Source organism: Mustelus asterias, chromosome 21, assembly GCF_964213995.1.
Source record: "Mustelus asterias chromosome 21, sMusAst1.hap1.1, whole genome shotgun sequence".
NCBI classification, from domain to species: Eukaryota; Metazoa; Chordata; class Chondrichthyes; order Carcharhiniformes; family Triakidae; genus Mustelus; species Mustelus asterias.
In genome coordinates, this window is record NC_135821.1 from 28,565,343 (window position 1) to 28,588,864 (window position 23,522).

General features: G+C 48.9%; 1 protein-coding gene across 2 annotated transcripts in view; it reads left to right on the forward strand.

Annotated features, from left to right (window-relative positions):
* naga (N-acetylgalactosaminidase, alpha) overlaps positions 1-23,522 on the forward strand; it is a 266,612-nt gene that overhangs the window by 812 nt on the left and 242,278 nt on the right. Inside the window, exons 1-2 of one of the 2 annotated variants that reach the window (XM_078237639.1) lie at positions 1,471-1,610; positions 7,690-7,880. In XM_078237639.1, coding sequence (XP_078093765.1) covers positions 7,726-7,880 — 155 coding nt within the window. In that variant the 5' untranslated portion in view covers positions 1,471-1,610; positions 7,690-7,725. Of the gene's footprint in view, positions 1-1,470; positions 1,611-7,689; positions 7,881-23,522 lie in introns of those variants that run through there. The other variant, XM_078237640.1, reaches the window with a different exon arrangement.

Sequence of the window (23,522 nt, forward strand, 5' to 3'; positions counted from 1 at the left end):
AGAGATGAGGGGTGTTGATTATGAGGAGAGACTGAGCAGATTGGGTTTGTACCCGTTGGAATTTAGAAGGCTGAGGGGGGGGTCTTATAGAGACCTATAAGATAATGAAGGGGCTGGATAGGGTAGAGGTGGAGAGATTCTTTCCACTTAGAAAGGAAGCTAGAACTAGAGGGCACAGCCTCAAAATAAAGGGGGGTCGGTTTAGGACAGAGTTGAGGAGGAACTTCTTCTCTCAGAGGGTGGTGAATCTCTGGAATTCTCTGCCCACTGAAGTGGTGGAGGCTACCTCGTTGAATATGTTTAAATCACGAATAGATGGATTCCTGATCGGTAAGGGAATTAGGGGTTATAGGGATCAGGCGGGTAAGTGGAACTGATCCACTCCAGATCAGCCATGATCTTATTGAATGGTGGGGCAGGCTCGAGGGGCTAGATGGCCTACTCCTGCTCCTATTTCTTATGTTCTTATGCTAAATTGCCTCTTAGTGTCCAACGATGTGCAGGTTAGGTGGATTGACCATGCTAAATTGCCCTTTAGTGTCCAAAGATGTGCAGGTTAGGCCTCTTTTATGGCCAAACAAATAAACCAACTCAAATTAACTCAGGGATAAAGTAAAAGGGGCAGCTCCCCAAAAAGAGGGGGAACAGCCCGAACAAAATCAAAGTAAAAAGGAAACTTAAAACATCAAATTATAATGTGATTATTAGGGTCGATAAAGCACCCCAACCCCTGCGGTGCCCAATGGGCGCGGAAGGCGTCAACTGCGCCCGTGGACACCGCATGCTCCCTCTCCAGGGACACCTGGCCGCGAACGTAGCCGCGGTAGAGGGGCAGACAGTCAGGATGGACGGCCCCCCTTGATCGCCCGCTGCCTGGACCGGTTAATGGCGTGTTTCGCCAGGCCCAGGAGCAGGTTCACGAGGAGGTCGTCATCCCAACCCGCCCCTCTCTGCACCAGGTGCCCATAGATCAGGAGCGTGGGACTGAAGTGCAAACAAAACATTAATGAAAGGTTCTTTAGGAAAACATAAAGGGAGTGCAGCCTAAGACACACAACATAGACATGGTCCACGGACTTCACAAGGCCACAGAAAGGGCAGATGTGCAGGTAGGTGGATTGGTCATGATAAATTGCCTCTTAGTGTCGAAAGATGTGCAGGTTAGGGGGATTGGCTATGCTAAATTACCTCTTAGTGTCCAAAGATGTTTATGTTAGAGGGATTAGTAGAATAAATGTGTGGGGTTACAGGGATAGAAGTGGCCTCCATCTGCAATGTAGGGATTCTATGAACAGCATCAGTGACTCTGGCCAAGGCTTGGAAAGGATTAAAGATTGGTCAGTGTCAGATGCCATCTATAGGTGGCAGTGCCTGTGGAGTTTTGGAATCTTTCCCAGCCTCAGCAGTTTATCTTGTGTTGCTGAAGGAACTTTGGTTGCGGTTCAGAGGGAGCGCTTTCTCCAGTTCTCTGGGGCAAGAGACTGTGATCACAGGTTCAGTGCTGGCAATGGCTGATCATATGATACTAGTAAGGTGATCGGCTGCACTGAACAGAGCAGGAAGCTGAGATTTCGCTCAAAAACTGAACACTGCAAAAACATTAAGAACCAGTGAGTATTCACCCCGAGAGAGAGAGAGAGTTGGGTAGTCTTTTAAAGTTTAGTTAATTTATTAGTGTCGCAAGTAAGCTTACATTAACATTGCTATGAAGTTACTGTGAAAATCCTCCAGTCGCCACACTCTGGCGCCTGTTCGGGTACACTGAGGGAGAATTTAGAATGGCCAATCCACTTAACCAGCACATCTTTGGACTGTGGGAGGAAACCAGAGCACCCGGAGGAAACCCACACAGACACAGGGAGAAGGTGCAAACTCCACACAGATAGTGACCCAAGCTGGGAATTGAACGTGGGTCCCTGGCGCTGTGAGGCAGCAGTGCTAACCACTGCGCCACCACCCCCAAGACAGAGAGCGAGAGAGTAGGCATTCTTCCCGAGCGAGAGAGCGGGGGCATTCTCCCCGAGAGAGAGCGAGAGTGGGGGTATTCTCCCCGAGAGAGAGAGAGAGAGCGGGGGTTTTCTCCCCGAGAGAGAGAGAGCGGGGGTATTCTCCCCGAGAGAGAGAGAGAGAGAGCGGGGGTATTCTCCCCAAGAGAGAGAGAGCGGGGGTTTTCTCCCCGAGAGAGAGAGCGGGGGTATTCTCCCCGAGAGAGAGAGAGCGGGGGTATTCTCCCCAAGAGAGAGAGAGAGAGCGGGGGTTTTCTCCCCGAGAGAGAGAGAGAGAGAGTGGGGGTATTCTCCCCAAGAGAGAGAGAGAGAGAGCGGGGGTGTTCTCCCCAAGAGAGAGAGAGAGAGCGGGGGTTTTCTCCCCGAGAGAGAGAGAGAGAGAGCGGGGGTTTTCTCCCCGAGAGAGAGAGAGAGCGGGGGTATTCTCCCCAAGAGAGAGAGAGAGAAGCGGGGGTATTCTCCCCGAGAGAGAGAGAGAGAGAGCGGGGGTATTCTCCCCGAGAGAGAGAGAGCGGGGGTATTCTCCCCAAGAGAGAGAGAGAGAGCGGGGGTATTCTCCCCAAGAGAGAGAGAGAGAGAGAGCGGGGGTATTCTCCCCAAGAGAGAGAGAGAGCAGGGGTATTCTCCCCGAGAGAGAGAGAGAGCGGGGGTATTCTCCCCGAGAGAGAGAGAGAGCGGGGGTATTCTCCCCGAGAGAGAGAGAGCGGGGGTATTCTCCCCAAGAGAGAGAGAGAGCGGGGGTATTCTCCCCAAGAGAGAGAGAGAGCGGGGGTATTCTCCCCAAGAGAGAGAGAGAGCGGGGGTATTCTCCCCAAGAGAGAGAGAGAGCGGGGGTATTCTCCCCGAGAGAGAGAGAGAGAGAGAGAGCGGGGGTATTCTCCCCGAGAGAGAGAGAGAGCGGGGGTATTCTCCCCGAGAGAGCGGGGGTATTCTCCCCGAGATAGAGAGAGAGAGAGCGGGGGTATTCTCCCAAAGAGAGAGAGAGAGAGAGAGCGGGGGTTTTCTCCCCGAGAGAGAGAGAGAGAGAGAGCGGGGGTTTTCTCCCCGAGAGAGAGAGAGAGAGCGGGGGTATTCTCCCCAAGAGAGAGAGAGAGAGAGCGGGGTTTTCTCCCCAAGAGAGAGAGAGAGCGGGGGTATTCTCCCCGAGAGAGAGAGAGAGAGCGGGGGTATTCTCCCCAAGAGAGAGAGAGAGAGCGGGGGTATTCTCCCCAAGAGAGAGAGAGAGAGAGAGCGGGGGTATTCTCCCCAAGAGAGAGAGAGAGAGAGAGAGCGGGGGTATTCTCCCCAAGAAAGAGAGAGAGCGGGGGTATTCTCCCCGAGAGAGAGAGAGAGCGGGGGTATTCTCCCCGAGAGAGAGAGAGCGGGGGTATTCTCCCCGAGAGAGAGAGAGAGAGAGAGCGGGGGTATTCTCCCCGAGAGAGAGAGAGAGAGCGGGGGTATTCTCCCCAAGAGAGAGAGAGAGCGGGGGTATTCTCCCCAAGAGAGAGAGAGAGAGCGGGGGTATTCTCCCCAAGAGAGAGAGAGAGCGGGGGTATTCTCCCCGAGAGAGAGAGAGAGAGAGCGGGGGTATTCTCCCCGAGAGAGAGAGAGAGCGGGTGTATTCTCCCCAAGAGAGAGAGAGAGCGGGGGTATTCTCCCCGAGAGAGAGAGAGAGAGAGCGGGGGTATTCTCCCCGAGAGAGAGAGAGAGAGAGAGCGGGGGTATTCTCCCCGAGAGAGAGAGAGAGCGGGGGTATTCTCCCCGAGAGAGAGAGAGAGAGAGAGAGCGGGGGTATTCTCCCCGAGAGAGAGAGAGAGCGGGGGTATTCTCCCCGAGAGAGAGAGAGAGAGAGCGGGGGTATTCTCCCCGAGAGAGAGAGAGAGAGCGCGGGTATTCTCCCCGAGAGAGAGAGAGCGGGGGTATTCTCCCCGAGAGAGAGAGAGAGAGAGCGGGGGTATTCTCCCCGAGAGAGAGAGAGAGAGAGCGGGGGTATTCTCCCCGAGAGAGAGAGAGAGAGCGGGGGTATTCTCCCCGAGAGAGAGAGAGCGGGGGTATTCTCCCCAAGAGAGAGAGAGAGAGAGCGGGGGTATTCTCCCCAAGAGAGAGAGAGAGAGAGCGGGGGTATTCTCCCCAAGAGAGAGAGAGAACGGGGGTATTCTCCCCGAGAGAGAGAGAGAGAGAGCGGGGGTATTCTCCCCGAGAGAGAGAGAGCGGGGGTATTCTCCCCGAGAGAGAGAGAGCGGGGGTATTCTCCCCGAGAGAGAGAGAGCGGGGGTATTCTCCCCGAGAGAGAGAGAGAGCGGGGGTATTCTCCCCGAGAGAGAGAGAGAGCGGGGGTATTCTCCCCGAGAGAGAGAGGGAGCAGGAGTATTCTCCCCGAGAGAGAGAGCGGGGGTATTGTCCCCGAGAGAGAGAGAGAGAGCGGGGGTATTCTCCCCAAGAGAGAGAGCGGGGGTATTCTCCCCGAGAGAGAGAGCGGGGGTATTCTCCCCGAGAGAGAGAGAGATCGGGGGTATTCTCCCCGAGAGAGAGAGAGAGCGGGGGTATTCTCCCTGAGAGAGAGAGAGAGCGGGGGTATTCTCCCCGAGAGAGAGAGAGAGAGAGCAGGAGTATTCTCCCCGAGAGAGAGAGCGGGGGTATTCTCCCCGAGAGAGAGAGAGAGCGGGGGTATTCTCCCCAAGAGAGAGAGAGAGAGCGGGGGTATTCTCCCCAAGAGAGAGAGAGAGAGCGGGGGTATTCTCCCCAAGAGAGAGAGCGGGGGTATTCTCCCCGAGAGAGAGAGCGGGGGTATTCTCCCCGAGAGAGAGAGCGGGGGTATTCTCCCCGAGAGAGAGAGAGCGGGGGTATTCTCCCCGAGAGAGAGAGAGAGCGGGGGTATTCTCCCTGAGAGAGAGAGAGCGGGGGTATTCTCCCCGAGAGAGAGAGAGAGCGGGTGTATTCTCCCTGAGAGAGTGAGCAGGTATTCTCCCGAGGAGAGAGGGATGGGGTAATCTCCCTAAGTGAGAGCGGGTGCGTATTCTGCCTGAGATTTTAACAACCGATTTCTTTAACCCCCACCCCCCAGCAAGTAATTAGGAAAGCTAATCAAATGTTATTGTTTATTATGAGGGGAAAGTAGGGAGATTTTGCTTCAGCTGCACAGGCATTGGTGAGAACACATCTGGAGCATTGTGTACTGTATTGGTCTCCTTATTTAAGGAAAGATGGAAATGAATTGGAAACATTTCAGAAAACTGTTACTTGGATTGTCTCAAAGAATTAAGGTGGTACAGGCTAGGTTTATATCCACCAGAGTTTGCAAGAGTAAGAGGTGATTGATTGAAACATAGAATCCCTGCAATGCAGAAGGAGACCATTTGACCCATCGAGCCTGCATATAGTCTTTGAGAGAACGGGTTAAGTCGATTGGCCATGCTAAATTGCCCCTTAGTGTCAGGGTAAATGTGTGGGGTTATGGGGATAGGGCCTGGGTGGGATTGTGGTTGGTGCAGACTCGATGGCCTCCTTCTGCACTGTAGGATTCTATGACCTTACTCAGACCCACCCACCCCCTTCCTATCCCTGCAACCCCACGCATTTACCGTGGCCAAACCACCTAACCTGCACATCTGGAACGCGCTGTCTGCGACGCGAAGGAAACAGCTTCAATATTAACTTTCAAATGGGAATTGGATAAATACTTGAAAGGAGTGAAGATTACTGGATTACAGGATGATGAAGGGAATTGAATCTTAATACCCAACGTAGGGAACTAAGCAGCTAATATTTTAATATAAGGTTTTGAAAATAAAGTGCAAATACTAATAAGGGCATTAGAAGTTAGCTGTTAAATTTCCCAGTAACTGATTATAAGCCCAAGGTTTCCTTGTATCAGAGAATTGACTGAAAAACATGAAAATTCAATTACGATGTAACTTGAACATGGTACAGTATGAAACCATCCATTGTTTAAAAGAACAAATTATATACATTTATATTTGAGAACAAGGAGTTTGGGCTGGGAATTCTGCCAGATGTATGGATCCGCATCCAGCGGGAAAAACTGGTCCTAACCTCCTTGCAAAACGCTGAATAAGTTAAAAGTATGGTTTTGTATTGCTAAGCAACAAGGAAGCCATTTTTATTGAGTATACTTCCGATAGTTGAACGGACAAATGACAAACCATTATTTAACGTGTCAGATTATAATTCGATTTGAGAATGTTGTCATGAATAGATTGACAAGTTAAATATTAAATTTGATCATGTTAAGTTAATTGCTGGGCTGCATCTCAGATAACCAAATTGTATAATTGTCCAAGTTTTTGGCACAAAACTCGAGATCTGCGGAGGAAACTTGAGATACTGATGCATCCCCAGATCCCCCTTCGGCCAAAGTATTGTATTTGTCTAATGTATGTCTTTTGTTCTTTGTATTGTTTGCATGTTTTATAACAAAACTAGTTTTGGAAATAAATTTTATTATGCTTTAAATCTCTGTTTCAGTTACCTTTGCGAAAACTATTAAGCACAGTTATTTTAAAGTACTTAGCGGAGTGCCGCAGGGATCAGTGCTTGGTCCTCTGCTCTTTGTGATTTTTATTAATGACTGAGAGGAGGGGGCTGAAGGGTGAATCAGTAAATTTGCTGATGACACCAAGATTGGTGGAGTAGTGGATGAGGTGGAGGGCTGTTGTAGGCTGCAAAGAGACATAGATAGGATGCAAAGCTGGGCTGAAAAATGGCAAATGGAGTTTAACCCTGATAAATGTGAGGTGATTCATTTTGGTAGGACTAATTTAAATGTGGATTACAGGGTCAAAGGTAGGGTTCTGAAGACTGTGGAGGAACAGAGAGATCTTGGGGTTCATATCCACAGATCTCTAAAGGTTGCCACTCAAGTGGATAGAGCTGTGAAGAAGGCCTATAGTGTGTTAGCTTTTATTAACAGGGGGTTGGAGTTTAAGAGCCGTGGGGTTATGCTGCAACTGTACAGGACCTTGGTGAGACCACATTTGGAATATTGTGTGCAGTTCTGGTCACCTCACTATAAGAAGGATGTGGAAGCGCTGGAAAGAGTGCAGAGGAGATTTACCAGGATGCTGCCTGGTTTGGAGGATAGGTCTTATGAGGAAAGGTTGAGGGAGATAGGGCTGTTCTCTCTGGAGTGGAGGAGGCTGAGGGGAGACTTAATAGAGGTTTATAATATGATGAAGGGGATAGATAGAGTGAACGTTCAAAGACTATTTCCTCGGGTGGATGGAGCTATTACAAGGGGGCATAACTATAGGGTTCGTGGTGGGAGATACAGGAAGGATATCAGAGGTAGGTTCTTTACGCAGAGAGTGGTTGGGGTGTGGAATGGACTGCCTGCAGTGATAGGGGAGTCAGACACTTTAGGAACATTTAAGCGGTTATTGGATAGGCACATGGAGCACACCAGGATGATAGGGAGAGGGATAGCTTGATCTTGGTTTCAAATAAAGCTCGGCACAACATCGTGGGCCGAAGGGCCTGTTCTGTGCTGTACTGTTCTATGTTCTACTTCGAAAGTAATCCGGCCACCGAAACAGAATTCCCCACTTCACGGGGACGGAGCAGGGAGTGGGCTAATTGGTAGTCCTTTCAAAGAGCTCCCACAGGCAGGTTGGGCCGAATGGCTGCTTTCTGTGCTGTTCTATCCTGTGCCTGTCTGACTGCGTGTTTTCTATTACTGATGTTACAGATTGTTGAAGCCAGTTGGTGATTTTCGTTGGCAGAGATGGGCATGCAGGTTGTGCCCCTCACATTGATGCTTGCCACCTGCGGGCTTTCACTAGATAACGGCTTAATGAGGACCCCGCCGATGGGATGGTTGGCATGGGAACGCTTCCGCTGCAATGTTGACTGCAGAGCTGATCCTGAAAACTGCATCAGGTGAGGCCGGAACCTGAACCTCACAGCAGAAAGCCCTCAGAAACATCAAACTGAAAACTGGACAGGGAGTTGAATTCAGCCCCATTCGCCCCGCAAATATCACAGGTGAACAGAATGTCCCACCACCTTATCAGCCACAAGCAGCCAGACTAATCCAGGATAAGACGCTAACTGGGTTACAGTTCCACACACACTGACTCTCACTGGGATACAGTTCCACACACACTGAATCTCGCTGGGGTACGTGTTCCACGCTCACTGACTCTCACTGGGATACAGTTCCACACACACTGACTCTCACTGGGATACAGTTCCACACACACTGACTCTCACTGGGGTACGTGTTCCACACACACTGACTCTCACTGGGATATAGTTCCACACACACTGACTCTCACTGGGGTAACTGTTCCACACACACTGACTCTCACTGGGATATAGTTCCACACACACTGACTCTCACTGGGATGCAGTTCCACACACACTGAATCTCACTGGGATATAGTTCCACACACACTGACTCTCACTGGGGTACGTGTTCCACACACACTGACTCTCACTGGGGTACGTGTTCCACACACACTGACTCTCACTGGCATACAGTTCCACACACACTGAATCTCACTGGGATATAGTTCCACACACACTGACTCTCACTGGGGTATAGTGCCACACTCACTGGGATACAGTTCCACACACACTGAATCTCACTGGGATATAGTTCCACACACACTGAATCTCACTGGGGTATAGTTCCATACACACTGACTCTCACTGGGATACAGTTCCACACACACTGAACCTCACTGGGATATAGTTCCACACACACTGACTTTCACTGGGATATAGTTCCACACACACTGAATCTCACTGGGGTACGGGTTCGACACACACTGACTCTCACTGGGATATAGTTCCACACACACTGACTCTCACTGGGGTACCTGTTCCACACACACTGACTCTCACTGGGGTACCTGTTCCACACACACTGAATCTCACTGGGATTCAGTTCCACACACACTGAATCTCACTGGGATACAGTTCCACACACACTAAATCTCACTGGGATATAGTTCCACACACACTGAATCTCACTGGGATACAGTTCCACACACACTGACTCTCACTGGGATACAGTTCAACACACACTGAATCTCACTGGGATACAGTTCCACACACACTGAATCTCACTGGGATATAGTTCCACACACACTGAATCTCACTGGGATACAGTTCCACACACACTGAATCTCACTGGGATATAGTTCCACACACACTGAATCTCACTGGGATATAGTTCCACACACACTGAATCTCACTGGGATACAGTTCCACACACACTGAATCTCACTGGGATATAGTTCCACACACACTGAATCACACTGGGGTATAGTTCCACACACACTGAATCTCACTGGGGTATAGTTCCACACACACTGACTCTAACTGGGATACATCGTTCCACACACACTGAATCTCACTGGGATACAGTTCCACACACACTGAATCTCACTGGGATACAGTTCAACACACACTGAATCTCACTGGGATACAGTTCCACACACACTGAATCTCACTGGGATATAGTTCCACACACACTGAATCTCACTGGGATATAGTTCCACACACACTGAATCACACTGGGGTATAGTTCCACACACACTGAATCTCACTGGGGTATAGTTCCACACACACTGACTCTAACTGGGATACATCGTTCCACACACACTGAATCTCACTGGGATACAGTTCCACACACACTGAATCTCACTGGGGTATAGTTCCACACACACTGACTCTCACTGGGGTACTGTTCCATACACACTGACTCTCACTGCGATACAGTTCCACACACACTGACTTTCACTGGGGTACCTGTTCCACACACACTGACCCTCACTGGGATATAGTTCCATACACACTGACTCTCACTGGGGTACGTGTTCCACACACACTGACTCTCACTGGGGTACGTGTTCCACACACACTGACTCTCACTGGCATACAGTTCCACACACACTGAATCTCACTGGGATATAGTTCCACACACACTGACTCTCACTGGGGTATAGTGCCACACTCACTGGGATACAGTTCCACACACACTGAATCTCACTGGGATATAGTTCCACACACACTGAATCTCACTGGGGTATAGTTCCATACACACTGACTCTCACTGGGATACAGTTCCACACACACTGAACCTCACTGGGATATAGTTCCACACACACTGACTTTCACTGGGATATAGTTCCACACACACTGAATCTCACTGGGGTACGGGTTCGACACACACTGACTCTCACTGGGATATAGTTCCACACACACTGACTCTCACTGGGGTACCTGTTCCACACACACTGACTCTCACTGGGGTACCTGTTCCACACACACTGAATCTCACTGGGATTCAGTTCCACACACACTGAATCTCACTGGGATACAGTTCCACACACACTAAATCTCACTGGGATATAGTTCCACACACACTGAATCTCACTGGGATACAGTTCCACACACACTGACTCTCACTGGGATACAGTTCAACACACACTGAATCTCACTGGGATACAGTTCCACACACACTGAATCTCACTGGGATATAGTTCCACACACACTGAATCTCACTGGGATACAGTTCCACACACACTGAATCTCACTGGGATATAGTTCCACACACACTGAATCTCACTGGGATATAGTTCCACACACACTGAATCTCACTGGGATACAGTTCCACACACACTGAATCTCACTGGGATATAGTTCCACACACACTGAATCACACTGGGGTATAGTTCCACACACACTGAATCTCACTGGGGTATAGTTCCACACACACTGACTCTAACTGGGATACATCGTTCCACACACACTGAATCTCACTGGGATACAGTTCCACACACACTGAATCTCACTGGGATACAGTTCAACACACACTGAATCTCACTGGGATACAGTTCCACACACACTGAATCTCACTGGGATATAGTTCCACACACACTGAATCTCACTGGGATATAGTTCCACACACACTGAATCACACTGGGGTACAGTTCCACACACACTGAATCTCACTGGGGTATAGTTCCACACACACTGACTCTAACTGGGATACATCGTTCCACACACACTGAATCTCACTGGGATACAGTTCCACACACACTGAATCTCACTGGGGTATAGTTCCACACACACTGACTCTCACTGGGGTACAGTTCCATACACACTGACTCTCACTGCGATACAGTTCCACACACACTGACTTTCACTGGGGTACCTGTTCCACACACACTGACCCTCACTGGGATATAGTTCCATACACACTGACTCTCACTGGGGTACGTGTTCCACACACACTGACTCTCACTGGGGTACGTGTTCCACACACACTGACTCTCACTGGCATACAGTTCCACACACACTGAATCTCACTGGGATATAGTTCCACACACACTGACTCTCACTGGGGTATAGTGTCACACTCACTGGGATACAGTTCCACACACACTGAATCTCACTGGGATATAGTTCCACACACACTGAATCTCACTGGGATATAGTTCCACACACACTGACTCTCACTGGGATACAGTTCCACACACACTGAACCTCACTGGGATATAGTTCCACACACACTGACTCTCACTGGGATATAGTTCCACACACACTGAATCTCACTGGGGTACCTGTTCCACACACACTGACTCTCACTGGGGTACCTGTTCCACACACACGGACTCTCACTGGGGTACCTGTTCCACATACACTGAATATCACTGGGATTCAGTTCCACACTCACTGAATCTCACTGGGATACAGTTCCACACACACTAAATCTCACTGGGATATAGTTCCACACACACTGAATCTCACTGGGATACAGTTCCACACACACTGACTCTCACTGGGATACAGTTCAACACACACTGAATCTCACTGGGATACAGTTCCACACACACTGAATCTCACTGGGATATAGTTCCACACACACTGAATCTCACTGGGATACAGTTCCACACACACTGAATCTCACTGGGATATAGTTCCACACACACTGAATCTCACTGGGATACAGTTCCACACACACTGAATCTCACTGGGATATAGTTCCACACACACTGAATCACACTGGGGTATAGTTCCACACACACTGAATCTCACTGGGGTATAGTTCCACACAAACTGACTCTAACTGGGATACATCGTTCCACACACACTGAATCTCACTGGGATACAGTTCCACACACACTGAATCTTACTGGGGTATAGTTCCACACACACTGAATCTCACTGGGTATAGTTCCACACACACTGACTCTCACTGGGGTACAGTTCCATAAACACTGACTCTCACTGGGATACAGTTCCACACACACTGACTCTCACTGGGGTACCTGTTCCACACACACTGACTTTCACTGGGGTACCTGTTCCACACACACTGACCCTCACTGGGATATAGTTCCACACACACTGACTCTCACTGGGGCACCTGTTCCACACACACTGACTCTCACTGGGGTCAGTGTTCCACACACACTGACTCTCACTGGGATACAGTTCCACACACACTGAATATCACTGGGATATAGTTCCACACACACTGAATCTCACTGGGATACAGTTCCACACACACTGAATCTCACTGGGATATAGTTCCACACACACTGAATCTCACTGGGATATAGTTCCACACACACTGACTCTCACTGGGATGCAGTTCCACACACACTGAATCTCACGGGGGTATTGTTCTACACACACTGACTCCCACTGGGGTACCGTTCCACACACACTGACTCTCACTGGGATACAGTTCCACACACACTGAATTTCACTGGGGTACAGTTCCACACACACTGACTCTCACTGGGGTATAGTTCCACACACACTGAATCTCACTGGGATACATAGAACATAGAACATAGAACATAGAACATTACAGCGCAGAACAGGCCCTTCGGCCCACGATGTTGCACCGACCAGTTAAAAAAAAAAAAAAAAAAACTGTGACCCTCCAACCTAAACCAATTTCTTTTCGTCCATGAACCTATCTACGGATCTCTTAAACGCCCCCAAACTAGGCGCATTTACTACTGATGCTGGCAGGGCATTCCAATCCCTCACCACCCTCTGGGTAAAGAACCTACCCCTGACATCGGTTCTATAACTACCCCCCCTCAATTTAAAGCCATGCCCCCTCGTGCTGGATTTCTCCATCAGAGGAAAAAGGCTATCACTATCCACCCTATCTAAACCTCTAATCATCTTATATGTTTCAATAAGATCCCCTCTTAGCCGCCGCCTTTCCAGCGAAAACAATCCCAAATCCCTCAGCCTCTCCTCATAGGATCTCCCCTCCATACCAGGCAACATCCTGGTAAACCTCCTCTGCACCCTCTCCAAAGCCTCCACATCCTTCCTGTAATGTGGGGACCAGAACTGCACACAGTACTCCAAGTGCGGCCGCACCAGAGTTGTGTACAGTTGCAACATAACGCTACGACTCCTAAATTCAATCCCCCTACCAATAAACGCCAAGACACCATATGCCTTCTTAACAACCTTATCTACTTGATTCCCAACTTTCAGGGATCTATGCACACATACACCTAGATCCCTCTGCTCCTCCACACTATTCAAAGTCCTCCCGTTAGCCCTATACTCAACACATCTGTTATTCCTACCAAAGTGAATTACCTCACACTTCTCCGCATTAAACTCCATCCGCCACCTCTCGGCCCAACTTTGCAACCTGTCTAAGTCTTCCTGCAAACTACGACACCCTTCCTCACTGTCTACCACACCACCGACTTTGGTGTCATCAGCAAATTTGCTAATCCACCCAACTATACCCTCATCCAGATCATTAATAAATATTACAAACAGCAGTGGCCCCAAAACAGATCCCTGAGGTACACCACTTGTAACCGCACTCCATGATGAATATTTACTATCAACCACCACCCTCTGTTTCCTATCCGCTAGCCAATTCCTGATCCAATTTCCTAGATCACCCCCAATCCCATACATCTGCATTTTCTGCAGAAGCCTACCATGGTGAACCTTATCAAACGCCTTACTAAAATCCATATATACCACATCCACTGCCTTGCCCCCATCCACCTCCTTGGTCACTTTCTCAAAAAACTCAATAAGGTTAGTAAGGCACGACCTACCTGCCACAAAACCATGCTGACTATCACCTATCAATTCATTACTCTCCAAATAACTATAAATCCTATCCCTTATAATTTTTTCCAACATCTTGCCGACAACAGAAGTGAGACTCACCGGTCTATAATTCCCGGGGAAGTCTCTGTTCCCCTTCTTAAACAATGGGACAACATTCGCTAACCTCCAATCTTCTGGTACTATACCAGAGGCCAACGACGACCTGAAGATCAGAGCCAGAGGCTCTGCAATCACTTCTCTTGCCTCCCAGAGAATCCTTGGATAAATCCCATCCGGACCAGGGGATTTATCTATTTTCAGACCCTCCAGAATATCCTGCACATCCTCCTTATCAACTGTAATACTGTCTATTCTACTCCCCTGCAACCCAGTGTCCTCCTCAGCTATATTCATGTCCCCTTGCGTGAACACCGAAGAGAAATATTGGTTCAATGCTTCACCAATCTCCTCCGGTTCCACACATAACTTCCCTCTGCCATCTATAACTGGCCCTAAACTTGCCCTAACCAACCTTCTGTTCTTGACATACCTATAGAACGCCTTAGGATTCTCTTTAACCCTATCCGCCAAAGTCTTCTCATGTCCCCTTTTAGCCCTTCTAAGCTCGCTCTTCAACTCCCTCTTAGCCAATCTAAAGCTTTCTAGTGCACTACCCGAGTGCTCACGTCTCATCCGAACATAAGCCTCCTTTTTCTTTTTAACCAACAAAGAAACTTTTTTGGTGCACCACGGTTCCCTAGCCCTACCAATTCCTCCTTGCCTGACAGGGACATACCTATCACAGACTCGCAGTAGCTGCTCCTTGAAAAAACTCCACATGTCGGACGTTCCCAGTCCCTGTAATCTCCTAGTCCAACCTATGTTTCCTAATTCTCTCCTAATAGCCTCATAATTACCCTTCCCCCAGCTAAAACCACTGGCCCGAGGTTCATGCCTATCCCTTTCCATCACTAAGGTGAACGTAACCGAATTGTGGTCACTATCACCAAAATGCACACCAACTTCCAAGTCTAGCACCTGGTCTGGCTCATTTCCCAGCACCAGATCCAATATAGCCTCACCTCTAGTTGGCCTGTCTACATACTGAGTCAAAAAACCTTCCTGCACGCTTTGAACAAAAACTGACCCCTCTAACGAGCTAGAGCTATAACAATTCCAGTCAATATTAGTCAAGTTAAAATCCCCCATAACAATTGCCCTATTACTTTCACTCCTAAGCAGGATTGACTCCGCAATCCTTTCCTCAACCTCTCTAGAACTTTTAGGAGGTCTATAAAAGACTCCCAACAGGGTGACCTCTCCTCTCCTATTTCTAATCTCCGCCCATACTACCTCAACAGATAAGTCCTCATCAAACCTCCTCTCTGACACTGTGATACAATCTCTGACCAATAATGCTACCCCTCCCCCTCTTCTACCTCCTTCCCTACTTCGACTAAAACATTTGAACCCCGGGACCTGCAGCATCCATTCCTGCCCCTGCTCTATCCATGTCTCTGAAATAGCCACAACATCGAAGTCCCAGGTACTGATCCACGCTGCAAGTTCACCCACTTTATTGCGAATACTCCTGGCATTGAAGTATACACATTTCAAACCCTGCTCCACCCCACCTCTGCAATGCCGTGCATTGCAGTCCCCATCCATGCATCCCTCACTTTCAGCCCCACTACTCAGGATCCCTCCCCCCCCCCGAATCAGTTTAAACCTCCTTGCATGGCCTTAGCAAATTTACCCCCCAGGATATTGGTCCCCTTCTGATTAAGGTGTAGACCATCCTTCTCATAGAGGTCACACCTTCCCCAGTACGAGCCCCAATTGCTTAAGTACCTGAACCCCTCCCTCCTGCACCATCCCCTCAGCCATGAATTCAAACCTTCCCTCTCCCTATTCCTCTCTAAACTATCCCGTGGTACAGGCAAGAGTCCAGAGATAACCACTCTGTCAGTCTTGGCCTTTAGTTTCCACCCCAACTCCATAAATCCCTGCCTAATATCCCCTTCCCCTATCCTCCCTATGTCGTGTGTCCCCACATGTACAATAACTTGTGGTTTATCTCCCTCCCCCCTAAGAGTCCTGAATACCCTGTCAGACACATCCCGGACCCCAGCCCCTGGTAGGCAACACACCAACCCTGAGTCCCTACCTTTAGTTCCGACCCTCCTATCTGTCCCCTTAATTGTGGAGTCCCCAATCACAAGGCCCAGTCTTTTACAGCCCCTAACCACCTGAGCTTTCTCACTCGGCTCACCCCCAGAGATCTGCTCTCTATGCTCAGTTGATTCCTCCTCAACTGTAGCCTCCAGCACCTCACTGGGATACAGTTCCACACACACTGAATCTCACTGGGATATAGTTCCACACACACTGAATCTCACTGGGATACAGTTCCACACACACTGAATCTCACTGGGATATAGTTCCACACACACTGACTCTCACTGGGATGCAGTTCCACACACACTGAATCTCACTGGGATATAGTTCCACACACACTGACTCTCACTGGGGTACGTGTTCCACACACACTGACTCTCACTGGGGTACGTGTTCCACACACACTGACTCTCACTGGCATACAGTTCCACACACACTGAATCTCACTGGGATATAGTTCCACACACACTGACTCTCACTGGGGTATAGTGCCACACTCACTGGGATACAGTTCCACACACACTGAATCTCACTGGGATATAGTTCCACACACACTGAATCTCACTGGGATACAGTTCCACACACACTGAACCTCACTGGGATATAGTTCCACACACACTGACTTTCACTGGGATATAGTTCCACACACACTGAATCTCACTGGGGTACGGGTTCGACACACACTGACTCTCACTGGGATATAGTTCCACACACACTGACTCTCACTGGGGTACCTGTTCCACACACACTGACTCTCACTGGGGTACCTGTTCCACACACACTGAATCTCACTGGGATTCAGTTCCACACACACTGAATCTCACTGGGATACAGTTCCACACACACTAAATCTCACTGGGATATAGTTCCACACACACTGAATCTCACTGGGATACAGTTCCACACACACTGACTCTCACTGGGATACAGTTCAACACACACTGAATCTCACTGGGATACAGTTCCACACACACTGAATCTCACTGGGATATAGTTCCACACACACTGAATCTCACTGGGATACAGTTCCACACACACTGAATCTCACTGGGATATAGTTCCACACACACTGAATCTCACTGGGATATAGTTCCACACACACTGAATCTCACTGGGATACAGTTCCACACACACTGAATCTCACTGGGATATAGTTCCACACACACTGAATCACACTGGGGTATAGTTCCACACACACTGAATCTCACTGGGGTATAGTTCCACACACACTGACTCTAACTGGGATACATCGTTCCACACACACTGAATCTCACTGGGATACAGTTCCACACACACTGAATCTCACTGGGATACAGTTCAACACACACTGAATCTCACTGGGATACAGTTCCACACACACTGAATCTCACTGGGATATAGTTCCACACACACTGAATCTCACTGGGATATAGTTCCACACACACTGAATCACACTGGGGTATAGTTCCACACACACTGAATCTCACTGGGGTATAGTTCCACACACACTGACTCTAACTGGGATACATCGTTCCACACACACTGAATCTCACTGGGATACAGTTCCACACACACTGAATCTCACTGGGGTATAGTTCCACACACACTGACTCTCACTGGGGTACAGTTCCATACACACTGACTCTCACTGCGATACAGTTCCACACACACTGACTTTCACTGGGGTACCTGTTCCACACACACTGACCCTCACTGGGATATAGTTCCATACACACTGACTCTCACTGGGGTACGTGTTCCACACACACTGACTCTCACTGGGGTACGTGTTCCACACACACTGACTCTCACTGGCATACAGTTCCACACACACTGAATCTCACTGGGATATAGTTCCACACACACTGACTCTCACTGGGGTATAGTGCCACACTCACTGGGATACAGTTCCACACACACTGAATCTCACTGGGATATAGTTCCACACACACTGACTCTCACTGGGGTATAGTGCCAGACTCACTGGGATACAGTTCCACACACACTGAATCGCACTGGGATATAGTTCCACACACACTGAATCTCACTGGGATATAGTTCCACACACACTGACTCTCACTGGGATACAGTTCCACACACACTGAACCTCACTGGGATATAGTTCCACACACACTGACTCTCACTGGGATATAGTTCCACACACACTGAATCTCACTGGGGTACCTGTTCCACACACACTGACTCTCACTGGGGTACCTGTTCCACACACACTGACTCTCACTGGGGTACCTGTTCCACATACACTGAATATCACTGGGATTCAGTTCCACACTCACTGAATCTCACTGGGATACAGTTCCACACACACTAAATCTCACTGGGATATAGTTCCACACACACTGAATCTCACTGGGATACAGTTCCACACACACTGACTCTCACTGGGATACAGTTCAACACACACTGAATCTCACTGGGATACAGTTCCACACACACTGAATCTCACTGGGATATAGTTCCACACACACTGAATCTCACTGGGATACAGTTCCACACACACTGAATCTCACTGGGATATAGTTCCACACACACTGAATCTCACTGGGATACAGTTCCACACACACTGAATCTCACTGGGATATAGTTCCACACACACTGAATCACACTGGGGTATAGTTCCACACACACTGAATCTCACTGGGGTATAGTTCCACACAAACTGACTCTAACTGGGATACATCGTTCCACACACACTGAATCTCACTGGGATACAGTTCCACACACACTGAATCTCACTGGGGTATAGTTCCACACACACTGAATCTAACTGGGGTATAGTTCCACACACACTGACTCTCACTGGGGTACAGTTCCATAAACACTGACTCTCACTGGGATACAGTTCCACACACACTGACTCTCACTGGGGTACCTGTTCCACACACACTGACTTTCACTGGGGTACCTGTTCCACACACACTGACCCTCACTGGGATATAGTTCCACACACACTGACTCTCACTGGGGCACCTGTTCCACACACACTGACTCTCACTGGGGTCAGTGTTCCACACACACTGACTCTCACTGGGATACAGTTCCACACACACTGAATATCACTGGGATATAGTTCCACACACACTGAATCTCACTGGGATACAGTTCCACACACACTGAATCTCACTGGGATATAGTTCCACACACACTGAATCTCACTGGGATATAGTTCCACACACACTGACTCTCACTGGGATGCAGTTCCACACACACTGAATCTCACTGGGGTATTGTTCTACACACACTGACTCCCACTGGGGTACCGTTCCACACACACTGACTCTCACTGGGATACAGTTCCACACACACTGAATTTCACTGGGGTACAGTTCCACACACACTGACTCTCACTGGGGTATAGTTCCACACACACTGAATCTCACTGGGATACAGTTCCACACACACTGAATCTCACTGGGATATAGTTCCACACACACTAAATCTCACTGGGATATAGTTCCACACACACTGAATCTCACTGGGATACAGTTCCACACACACTGAATCTCACTGGGATATAGTTCCACACACACTGAATCACACTGGGGTATAGTTCCACACACACTGAATCTCACTGGGGTATAGTTCCACACACACTGACTCTAACTGGGATACATCGTTCCACACACACTGAATCTCACTGGGATACAGTTCCACACACACTGAATCTCACTGGGATACAGTTCAACACACACTGAATCTCACTGGGATACAGTTCCACACACACTGAATCTCACTGGGATATAGTTCCACACACACTGAATCTCACTGGGATATAGTTCCACACACACTGAATCACACTGGGGTATAGTTCCACACACACTGAATCTCACTGGGGTATAGTTCCACACACACTGACTCTAACTGGGATACATCGTTCCACACACACTGAATCTCACTGGGATACAGTTCCACACACACTGAATCTCACTGGGGTATAGTTCCACACACACTGACTCTCACTGGGGTACAGTTCCATACACACTGACTCTCACTGCGATACAGTTCCACACACACTGACTTTCACTGGGGTACCTGTTCCACACACACTGACCCTCACTGGGATATAGTTCCATACACACTGACTCTCACTGGGGTACGTGTTCCACACACACTGACTCTCACTGGGGTACGTGTTCCACACACACTGACTCTCACTGGCATACAGTTCCACACACACTGAATCTCACTGGGATATAGTTCCACACACACTGACTCTCACTGGGGTATAGTGCCACACTCACTGGGATACAGTTCCACACACACTGAATCTCACTGGGATATAGTTCCACACACACTGAATCTCACTGGGATATAGTTCCACACACACTGACTCTCACTGGGATACAGTTCCACACACACTGAACCTCACTGGGATATAGTTCCACACACACTGACTCTCACTGGGATATAGTTCCACACACACTGAATCTCACTGGGGTACCTGTTCCACACACACTGACTCTCACTGGGGTACCTGTTCCACACACACTGACTCTCACTGGGGTACCTGTTCCACACACACTGAATATCACTGGGATTCAGTTCCACACTCACTGAATCTCACTGGGATACAGTTCCACACACACTAAATCTCACTGGAATATAGTTCCACACACACTGAATCTCACTGGGATACAGTTCCACACACACTGACTCTCACTGGGATACAGTTCAACACACACTGAATCTCACTGGGATACAGTTCCACACACACTGAATCTCACTGGGATATAGTTCCACACACACTGAATCTCACTGGGATACAGTTCCACACACACTGAATCTCACTGGGATATAGTTCCACACACACTGAATCTCACTGGGATACAGTTCCACACACACTGAATCTCACTGGGATATAGTTCCACACACACTGAATCACACTGGGGTATAGTTCAACACACACTGAATCTCACTGGGATACAGTTCCACACACACTGAATCTCACTGGGGTATAGTTCCACACACACTGAATCTCACTGGGGTATAGTTCCACACACACTGACTCTCACTGGGGTACAGTTCCATAAACACTGACTCTCACTGGGATACAGTTCCACACACACTGACTCTCACTGGGGTACCTGTTCCACACACACTGACTTTCACTGGGGTACCTGTTCCACACACACTGACCCTCACTGGGATATAGTTCCACACACACTGACTCTCACTGGGGCACCTGTTCCACACACACTGACTCTCACTGGGGTCAGTGTTCCACACACACTGACTCTCACTGGGATACAGTTCCACACACACTGAATATCACTGGGATATAGTTCCACACACACTGAATCTCACTGGGATACAGTTCCACACACACTGAATCTCACTGGGATATAGTTCCACACACACTGAATCTCACTGGGATATAGTTCCACACACACTGACTCTCACTGGGATGCAGTTCCACACACACTGAATCTCACTGGGGTATTGTTCTACACACACTGACTCCCACTGGGGTACCGTTCCACACATACTGACTCTCACTGGGATACAGTTCCACACACACTGAATTTCACTGGGGTACAGTTCCACACACACTGACTCTCACTGGGGTATAGTTCCACACACACTGAATCTCACTGGGGTACAGTTCCACCCACACTGACTCTCACTGGGGTACAGTTCCACACACACTGACTCTCACTGGGATGCAGTTCCACACACACTGAATCTCACTGGGATATATAGTTCCACACACACTGACTCTCACTGGGATACAGTTCCACACACACTGAATCTCACTGGGGTATGTGTTCCACACACACTGACTCTCACTGGGGTACAGTTCCACACACACTGACTCTCACTGGGGTACAGTTCCACACGCACTGACTCTCACTGGGATACAGTTCCACACACACTGACTCTCACTGGGATACAGTTCCACACACACTGAATCTCACTGGGATACAGTTCCACACACACTGAATCTCACTGGGATGCAGTTCCACACACACTGAATCTCACTGGGATACAGTTCAACACACACTGAATCTCACTGGGATACAGTTCCACACACACTGAATCTCACTGGGATATAGTTCCACACACACTGAATCTCACTGGGATACAGTTCCACACTCACTGAATCTCACTGGGATATAGTTCCACACACACTGAATCTCACTGGGATACAGTTCCACACACACTGAATCTCACTGGGATATAGTTCCACACACACTGAATCACACTGGGGTATAGTTCCACACACACTGAATCTCACTGGGGTATAGTTCCACACACACTGACACTAACTGGGATACATCGTTCCACACACACTGAATCTCACTAGGATACAGTTCCACACACACTGAATCTCACTGGGGTATAGTTCCACACACACTGAATCTCACTGGGGTATAGTTCCACACACACTGACTCTCACTGGGGTACAGTTCCATAAACACTGACTCTCACTGGGATACAGTTCCACACACACTGACTCTCACTGGGGTACCTGTTCCACACACACTGACTTTCACTGGGGTACCTGTTCCACACACACTGACCCTCACTGGGATATAGTTCCACACACACTGACTCTCACTGGGGCACCTGTTCCACACACACTGACTCTCACTGGGGTCAGTGTTCCACACACACTGACTCTCACTGGGATACAGTTCCACACACACTGAATATCACTGGGATATAGTTCCACACACACTGAATCTCACTGGGATACAGTTCCACACACACTGAATCTCACTGGGATATAGTTCCACACACACTGAATCTCACTGGGATATAGTTCCACACCCACTGACTCTCACTGGGATGCAGTTCCACACACACTGAATCTCACTGGGGTATTGTTCTACACACACTGACTCCCACTGGGGTACCGTTCCACACACACTGACTCTCACTGGGATACAGTTCCACACACACTGAATTTCACTGGGGTACAGTTCCACACACACTGACTCTCACTGGGGTATAGTTCCACACACACTGAATCTCACTGGGGTACAGTTCCACCCACACTGACTCTCACTGGGGTACAGTTCCACACACACTGACTCTCACTGGGATGCAGTTCCACACACACTGAATCTCACTGGGATATATAGTTCCACACACACTGACTCTCACTGGGATACAGTTCCACACACACTGAATCTCACTGGGGTATGTGTTCCACACACACTGACTCTCACTGGGGTACAGTTCCACACACACTGACTCTCACTGGGGTACAGTTCCACACGCACTGACTCTCACTGGGATAAAGTTCCACACACACTGACTCTCACTGGGATACAGTTC